The 7,860-nt window shown below is 54.5% G+C and overlaps 1 protein-coding gene across 1 annotated transcript; it reads left to right on the forward strand.

Moving 5' to 3' along the window:
- The first annotated feature begins 858 nt into the window (after positions 1 to 858).
- Positions 859 to 7,499, forward strand: CUNH17orf50 (chromosome unknown C17orf50 homolog). Its single transcript, XM_025851504.2, has 3 exons — positions 859 to 4,839; positions 6,445 to 6,781; positions 6,870 to 7,499. Exons 1-3 carry the CDS (start codon positions 4,827 to 4,829, stop codon positions 7,078 to 7,080), a joined length of 561 nt encoding a protein of 186 aa, XP_025707289.1. The 5' UTR covers positions 859 to 4,826; the 3' UTR covers positions 7,081 to 7,499.
- The last annotated feature ends 361 nt before the right edge of the window (positions 7,500 to 7,860 follow it).

The raw sequence follows: 7,860 nt of genomic DNA on the forward strand, positions 1-7,860 counted from the left end.
ATAAAATCTCCTTATGTTGGGGTAGTAGGTGGAACTTCCTTGAAATGCGGGAAGGTGGGCCCAGCCCCAGAAGAGGAGCCATGATAGGTTCAAGTCAATCATGGCAGAGCTAAGATGGAAGTTTCTGCCGAGGCTCCAAGACGGCAGTAGATGCAGCAAACCCAAAAAGGAACAAGACTCTATTGCACATTTTATCGAGGCATTATCCAAAAGCAGTCACTTGACGCTCGGATTTCTCTGCTACTAGAGTCTGTCAAGAGTAAGGTTGCTGCAGAGCAGGAGAGGATTTACAGAGAACTGCAACTGTGCCACAGGCCACAGAATGGCCACCAGAGAGAGCTGTGTCCTAATGCCCAGAACCTGTGAATGTTACCTTAGAGGGCCAAAGGGACCATGCAGAGAATCCAGACTGTCAAGGTGGACCTTAAATGTAATCACAAGTGTGGGGCGGATGATGGTCTGGCTGCAGAAGTAGATGTGCCGATTGAAGCAGAGATTGAGGGGGCCACAAGCCAGGCACTCCGCAGCCTCTAGAAGTTGGAAGAAGCAAGGAGCAGATTCTCCAGAAAGAACCAGCCCTGCCAACACCTCGATTTTATTCCTGTAAAGACTCATTTCAGGCTTCTGACCTTCAGAACTGCAAAAGAGTAACTGTGTTTTAAGATTTTGTTTATTTATTTGACAGAGAGCGAGAGAGCACCAGCAGGGGGAGCAGCAGAGGGAGAGGGAGAAGCAGACACCCCGCGGAGCAGGGAGCCCGATGCAGGACTCGATCCAAGGACCCTGAGATCATGACCTGAGCTGAAGGCAGACGCTTTATTTTTTAAAATAAGTTTATTTATTTATTTATTTATTTATTTATTTATTTGACAGAGAGACACAGCGAGAGAGGGAACACAAGCAGGGGGCGTGGGAGAGGGAGAAGCAGGCCTCCCACCGAGCAGGGAGCCCGATGCGGGGCTCGATCCCAGGACCCTGGGATCATGACCTGAGCTGAAGGCAGACGCTTAACTGACTGAGCCACCCACGTGCCTTAAGTGTGTTGTTTGAAGCCACTACATTGGTGATAATTTGTTACAGCCCGAACAGGGAACTAATGCCTATCACCATCTCTCCCCCAAAACAAGGGGCGAAGCAGCGAGAGGGGCTTCCATGGCACCAATCAAAGCACTAGATATTTATCCCCAATCACTAGGGAGACTCAGTGAACTGAAGTCTGACTGCTGTGTGGGAAATCAGAAATGCAGACTCTGGGCTGGCTGGCTGCTCCATGCTGGGGACCAAGGAGAGGGCTGTGCTGGAATCAGCCGGCGGTCTTCTTGTAGTTGGAACAGAGGATGTATGAGTGCTTCCTATGTGCCACTCAGCCAGCGAAGGGCTCAGTAGAGAGGAAGATTGCAGTGGACCAGCGGATTCCTAGGGCTGCAGGGGGGATGAGTGACCCCCCAGAATCCAGTGTAGCCTCCTGGATCCAAGGGACTGCCTGGATTGAGGAAGGAAAGGCAAACACCAGGGGTTGGCCAGCTGAGAAGGAAGGAGAGGCAGAGCAAGAGGGAGGAAGGACCGTGTCTTCTGCCCATCACCCCATCACATTGTGGCCACCGGTCACGGCAGGCCCCAGCCGGGAGGAGATGTAACATTATATCAACTTCCAGTGAGCACAGTGACCACTTTTCCATGGCCTAAGAGTTCTCTGAACAAGTCACAAGACCTGTCTGAATTGTCCTCCAGGGACAAGGGAAGGAAGCTTGCTTCCCCTTGAGCAGGTTTAAAGGGACTACAGGAGGCAAAAAAAAAAAAAAAAGAAGAAGAAGAAGAAAGATTGTTTTATAACTATACTCCCTGAGTCCTACTTGATCAAAGGTACCAATTACAACCAGGCCAGGTCAATGTTGGCCCTCCCATTTCTTTTCTCAAATGGTTGGTTTGGGATGGGTGCGTGCCTCAGTTCTGGCCAATTGAGGCTCAAAGAGAAGCCTGCTGGAGGGCTTCTGAGAAGTCCTGGCCCTTGCAGAGCCTTTCTGCTTTGGCCATGATTGCACCAGGCCAGGATGCTTGGAGCTGCAGCAGCCATTCTGCAACCAAGAAGAGAGGCACAGAAGGTAGAGGGGAAAGATGAAAAGATGCCTGGGTCCCTCACAACCGCAGCACGCCACTGAACCAATCCTGGAGCCCCCCACTTCTGACTTCTTAAGTGAACTAATACCTTTTATAAAGCTTACGCCGTTATTAGTTGGGCACTCTGATATTCCAGCAACTAAATACATCCTAATGGACATGACGTTCAAAGGGGAAGAGTCTTGTGTGTGTGTGTGTGTGTGTATATATATATATATATATATATATCAAGTCTTGTTATATATATTCCCACTTGGGTGGCCCTTACCTACCACCTTATTGGGTATTTCTTCTTGTAACTTATCTCTATTGCTCAACTAAAATGAATACAGCATTTCTGTGTTATACCTGGTTATTACAAGTTAATGAGCTATACGTACTATTAATTTGCACATTAAAATAAAAAAAGTACAAAAATTATAGCTTTAGGGGCGTCTGGGTGGCTCAGTCAGTTAAGCATCAAGTCTTGATCTCAGCGTCGTGAGTTCAAGCCCATGCTGGTCGTGGAGCCTACGTTTAAAAAAAAATTATAGCTTTACTTTTGACAATTGATCTCATTTTGTTCTCTAGATTTCTGTGAGTGGCAGGAAATAATGCTTGTGCTAGCCAATAAAATGCAGCTCATTCTCTTCTGGTTTTAAGCAGTTTCTTTTGGACACAGCTCCAGTCAGGCTTGAATTCAGACTCACTATCAGTACAATTTCTCCCCTTTCAAGGGGTCTTCCAAGGTGGCATCTGAGAGCAGGAAGCATGCTTCTGTTCCTGGTGCAGTGGGATTACCTGCTCTTGTGTTTTCACTGTAGACCCTATTACTACTTTGTGATCCATTTCCAATGTGGCTTTATGCTGCTATTGTTTGTTATGACAACCCAACTTTTTATGAAGTTCCCACAAAACCCAAAATACCCTTGAGAAGAGTGAATGGGAAAAACAACCACAACACAACAACACAACAACAGTGAATGAACACCCTAAGGATGACAAAGGGCTTCTGGGTAGATCGAAGTGGGAGAGGCAGGATGAGGTGAATGACCAGACCAGAGGAACACTGTTTTGTGCTTCTTGGTAGGATGCTCCCTAAAAGCCACAGCATAGGCTCAGTGGTTTGGATGGGCCTGGCCAGGGACATTAAATCTTAGGTAGTGACTCAAGAAGGTTGTTCCTGGTGCCAGTGACCAGGGGTGGTCCCCACAGTGGCTTCTCCACTGGATTCCTGTGGTGTGATCTTGGCTGTGTTCACAATCCTTCTATAGCTCCTGTCCAGCTGCCAAGGCTTCTGGCCATTCTGCGAGCTCCCACTATTCTTTCTCTTTAAATTAGCCAGAGTGAGCTTTAGGATTTTGCCATCCAGAGCCACAGTGACTCTAAGCTCTCTTAGTAAATGTAAGGAGAATGGGTTTCCTGGGAGACAATTCTCCATGGGCCTTTTGCATTTCTGCTTGTCTCACAAATAGAGGCACCGACTTTTCAAGGGTGTTTAATAGAGTGAACAACCTTGGAGGATAGTGATTGCATCTCTTTCTGGAGCAAAGAGCAGGTTTGTTTGCTGCCCATTATAAAATATTTGTGCTCCTAAGCTCAGAGCTTCTCTGGTAATGCAAACCCCTGCATGTGCAGGCATTCACGGGCCCATCCCTGTGGCACCCAGGGGACAAGGGACAGGCTGTGCTGACAGGAAGAGACTGCTGCTTCTGTACCATGAGGAATCCAGGCCTTTGTCTCTGGCCCAGGAGTCTCAGGTTTTTTGGCACACCCATGACGCCCCGGCAAGCGAGCTGGCTAGCATGCAAGAGTAAAGCTTCAGAGCCTTCCCAGTTCTTGGCAGGGTGGCCCCCATGGGACTAGGAGATTCCCGAGAGCTGTTTCCCGACATCCTACCTACTGACCTCCACTAAACTGGGAGATGCCTGAGGAAGAAACCCTACTCCTCAGCCTTGGATGGAAACCAAGACATTTTTCCCCGTCAGACTGAGGCTCTCCAGAGCTGGGTTTGCATCCTCTGACCCCTCTGCTTACTCCTGTCTCTGCCAACACAGGCCACTCTGAAGGCCCAGAGAATAAGGAGTATGCCAAGTATCCCCTCCCCCAGCCCCAATTCTTACGCACACATACATGACATTCGGGAGCTACACCCGGCTCTTGCCTGGGCCCTGCTTTCTACTGGACTTGGAGGCATTTCCTAGGCTCCTTGGAGCGAAGGCAATGAGCTGGAAGTGGAGTGGGAAGCCAGGGTGAGGAAGGAGAGAGAGAAGACAGAAAGGGGAGGAGAGGACATAATGATACAAGTAAACATAACGCTTGGAGTGCTTTCTGTAAGCCAGGTAAAGTCTGGTACTGTGTGACTATCTCTAATTTACAGATGAAGAGACTGAGGGTCAGACAACATGCTGAAGGTCACGTAGCTCTTACATTTATGTGGCAGAGCGGGGATTTGAACCCAGTCTACTGGCGGCCAAAGCCGCCCCCTTCTCCCCTTTAATGCCTTGCCAAGAGGGAAGGTGGAGGGACACCTGGGTTTTAAGTGCTCTTGGAGGCTCTAGAAAAGGCAGCTATTCCTGGGTGGAACCCTAAGGGCAGGTGAAGTTCTAGCCTCACCCCTTGTGATCCAACAGGGGCCCTAGAGATCAGACAAAGTTCTATGCGTTCTGGGAACTCTGTCTCATCCCAGTCCCTGATCAGGGGAAGAGGGCAGCACAGCCTTGGGAAGAATGGATAAGCACGGTGAGTGGGGCTGGAAGCAGGGTGGGGACGGAGGACTCCTGTCAAGTGTGGATGCAAACCCAGTGTGGGCCAGCTCACCCATCGCCATGGAGACCCCAGAGAAGTTCAGCCTTTTCTCAGTTACTTGTACAAGCCCTCTTCTTTCTTTTCCCTGAATATTCTTGACATCGGCTTCCTCATCTTCACCTGCTGCTGTTTGGACCTTTGTCTTCTCTGGCCGGGACCGCTGTGACGATGCCTAAGTGGGTCTCCCTCTGTCCGGCAGGGAGACCATCCTAAAACACAGCTCTGAGCATGTCCCTCCATTGGAAAGTTCGGTGGCTCCCCACTCCTGAAGGACGAAGTCCAAACTCCATAGCCTGGCACCCAAAGTCCCAGCTTCCTTTCTAACCTCATTTCCTATTCCCATTTCTCTCGAAAAGTTCCAGTACCCCTTTCTGGCTGTGCACTAAGTCTGGCCTTTCACAACCAAAAGGCTCCTTAGTGTGTTTTCTAACGAAAAGTGCAGCGGACCCTGGTTTTCCAGCTTCAGCAACATCGAAAACTGGCAGAATCTTTGAAACAACTTTTTCTGGAAAGGTTTCGGAAGTCTTAGATGAAATTCAGAGGCCTCGGTGGTTGTTCACAACCACCTCGAGGTGGTTGTGAAGGTGAAGGGGCACAACGTGTGAAGAATTTAGCACAGTGACTGCAAACAGTTGGTGCTCAATACACGTGAGCTAGAACACTAGTTGTATCATTCTCCTTCGTCCCCAGCCTCTTTAAACAGGACGGGCAGGGACCAATAGGAATTCTCTTGACCTTTCCAGGGCAAACCACTGTGGTGTCTTCCCTGGCCTCATCCCCCTGCTTTTCTTTGGAAGTCTAGCTCCCCAGATCCAGCAGAGAGCAGGACAGACACATGGTGGTGCCAGGGGGGAGGGAGGGACGGAGGTTGCCCAATGATGGACTCCTAGCAGGAGAGGCCAGGTTACTTCCCGTGGCAGCCCGGCAACGTCCTGCCTGCCAGGATTACTGTTATGAATTATGAAGTTTGTGCTCTCCATAAAGGCACCGGCCAGAGGGACGCTGGTGGTTGAAATCCAGCTGGCAATTGGGGTCAAGCCTGGAAGGAAGCTGGCTCACTCCTAGGGCAGCCTTTTCCTAACTGGTCGGCCCGTGGTGGTGGTGGTGGTGGTGGGTGGGGGTGGGTGCCCGCGCGCACGCGCTCAGGTGCTGCCACAGCTGCGCTTCCTTAAGGCGAGCCCTGGGCTGGGCCCTTGACAGAGTCGCAACCTGCTCCCCGCCTCACAGTCGCCCTGGAGAGGAGCACTACTTTTCCCAGATGGGGACACGGAGCTTGACAGAAGCGACGTGACTTGCCCCGAATCCTCAGCGAGGAAGAGTAGAAACCTGGGAAATGGGGGGCAGCCCGGCGGCCCTGTCTCGCTCTGTAAGGAATCCTGCTGACCCGGTGCAGCCCGTGCACACTCTCCTTCAGGCGCCTGCCTTTTTTTGGGGGGGGGGGCGTGGTGTCGGGTTGTGGACAGCAGTCAGGGTGCCCGGCTCTTCCCCGGCGACAGCGGGCCTGCGCTGACCTCCCCCACCCCCCCCCCGGCCCCGCAGGAGTGAAGACCCCCTTGTGGAAGAAGGAGCCAGCGGAGCCGCCGGCCAGCGAGGCGGAGGCGGCCGCAGAGGAGGGGTCGGAGGAAGAGGAGGACGAGGAGGACGAGGAGGTGGCGGCGGCGGCGAGGCCGCGGGAGCAGAGCGGGGCGGAGGGCGAGGCGCCCAGCCGGGAGGCGGAGCGCGGCGAGGGCCGCGAGCGGGGCTCCGTGTCCTACTGCCCGCTGCGCCAGGAGTCCAGCACCCAGCAGGTGGCGCTGCTGCGGCGCGCGGACAGCGGCTTCTGGGGCTGGCTCGGCCCGTTCGCGCTGCTCGGCGGCCTGGCGGCCCCTGCGGACAGGTGACGGCGCGCCCCGGCCGGGGTTGGGGGCGCGGGGCGGCGGCGGGAGGGGGCCGCGCGCGGCACTGAGCTCCCGCGCCCCGCGCAGGAAGCGGAGCCTCCCGGAGCCGCCGTGCGTGCTGGAGACGCGGCGCCGGCCGCCGCGCGCTGGGGGCTGCGCGCGCTGCGAGATCCTTTACTGCAAGAAGTGCAGGAACCTGCACAGCCACCCGGCCTACGTGGCGCACTGCCTTCTGGAGCACTCAGATCTGCGGAAGGCGCGGGCTTCGGGGGGCGCGGGGGCCCCCGGGTGCCCCTGAGCGCCCCCGCCGCCAGCCTTTGTGCCCTCCGTCCTCGCCTGACCCCAGCCTCCCCGCCACCACCTCCTCCAGAAGTGCCCCTTCCCAGAGCGCCTCCTCCAAGCCCGCAAGCCGGCCCACGGTCGCCGTGGGCCTTCCCACCCGTCACCCAGCGCCCACGCAAGGCTGAGCCCAACATCACCTGGTGCTCCATGCCTCCATGAGCGCCTCCCGAGGGCTACCGTCCCGGCGGCACCCAAGTGCCTCCCGCCCACCGGACTCGCGCCCCCGGCACAGCCTCACATTCGTCTCCGGGGTAGCTCAGGTCCTCTGGCCCTGTGCGCGGAGGCATCGCCTAGACAAACTCACCCCTGGGCTCCCTCGCGGCTGAGAAACCTGCCCCTGCTCCTCCAATCACTCAATAAAGCCTCTAATCAAAATGTCAGAGCCTTGAGGTGGGGGCCAGGTGGCTCCCTTGAGGGGGATAAAGACCCTCCCTCGCCTTCCCCGGGGTTCACGTCAGAGGGAAAAGGGCAGGCGGAGGGCCGCCTCCTTCCATCTCCCCCAGGACAGGGTGGAACAGAGCACTTGCATCCAAGGTCAGTCAAAGGCCATTCCCCTGAAAATGAAGGCGAGGGTCAGGAATGCCCCTGGGGAGCTGAGGGCTGACTCTTGCTAGATCATTCTCCCCTTCCCCTGGAAGCCAGGTCTTGCACTGTTTGTGCAAATTAAGGCACTGGCAGGTGTGTGTGTGTGGGGGGGTGGGCGTGGGGGGGGGAGGACAAGAGAACCAGATGCTGA

The sequence above is a fragment of the Callorhinus ursinus genome, unplaced genomic scaffold (assembly GCF_003265705.2).
Source record: "Callorhinus ursinus isolate GAN/ISIS: 27379988/994484 unplaced genomic scaffold, GSC_fseal_2.0 scaffold34, whole genome shotgun sequence".
NCBI lineage: Eukaryota > Metazoa > Chordata > Mammalia > Carnivora > Otariidae > Callorhinus > Callorhinus ursinus.

Bases quoted from the DNA above. Each gene is read 5' to 3' on its own strand.
- CUNH17orf50 (XM_025851504.2), top strand. The intron at 6,782-6,869 runs GTGACGGCGCGC...CGCCCCGCGCAG, and splicing joins CTGGCGGCCCCTGCGGACAG to GAAGCGGAGCCTCCCGGAGC.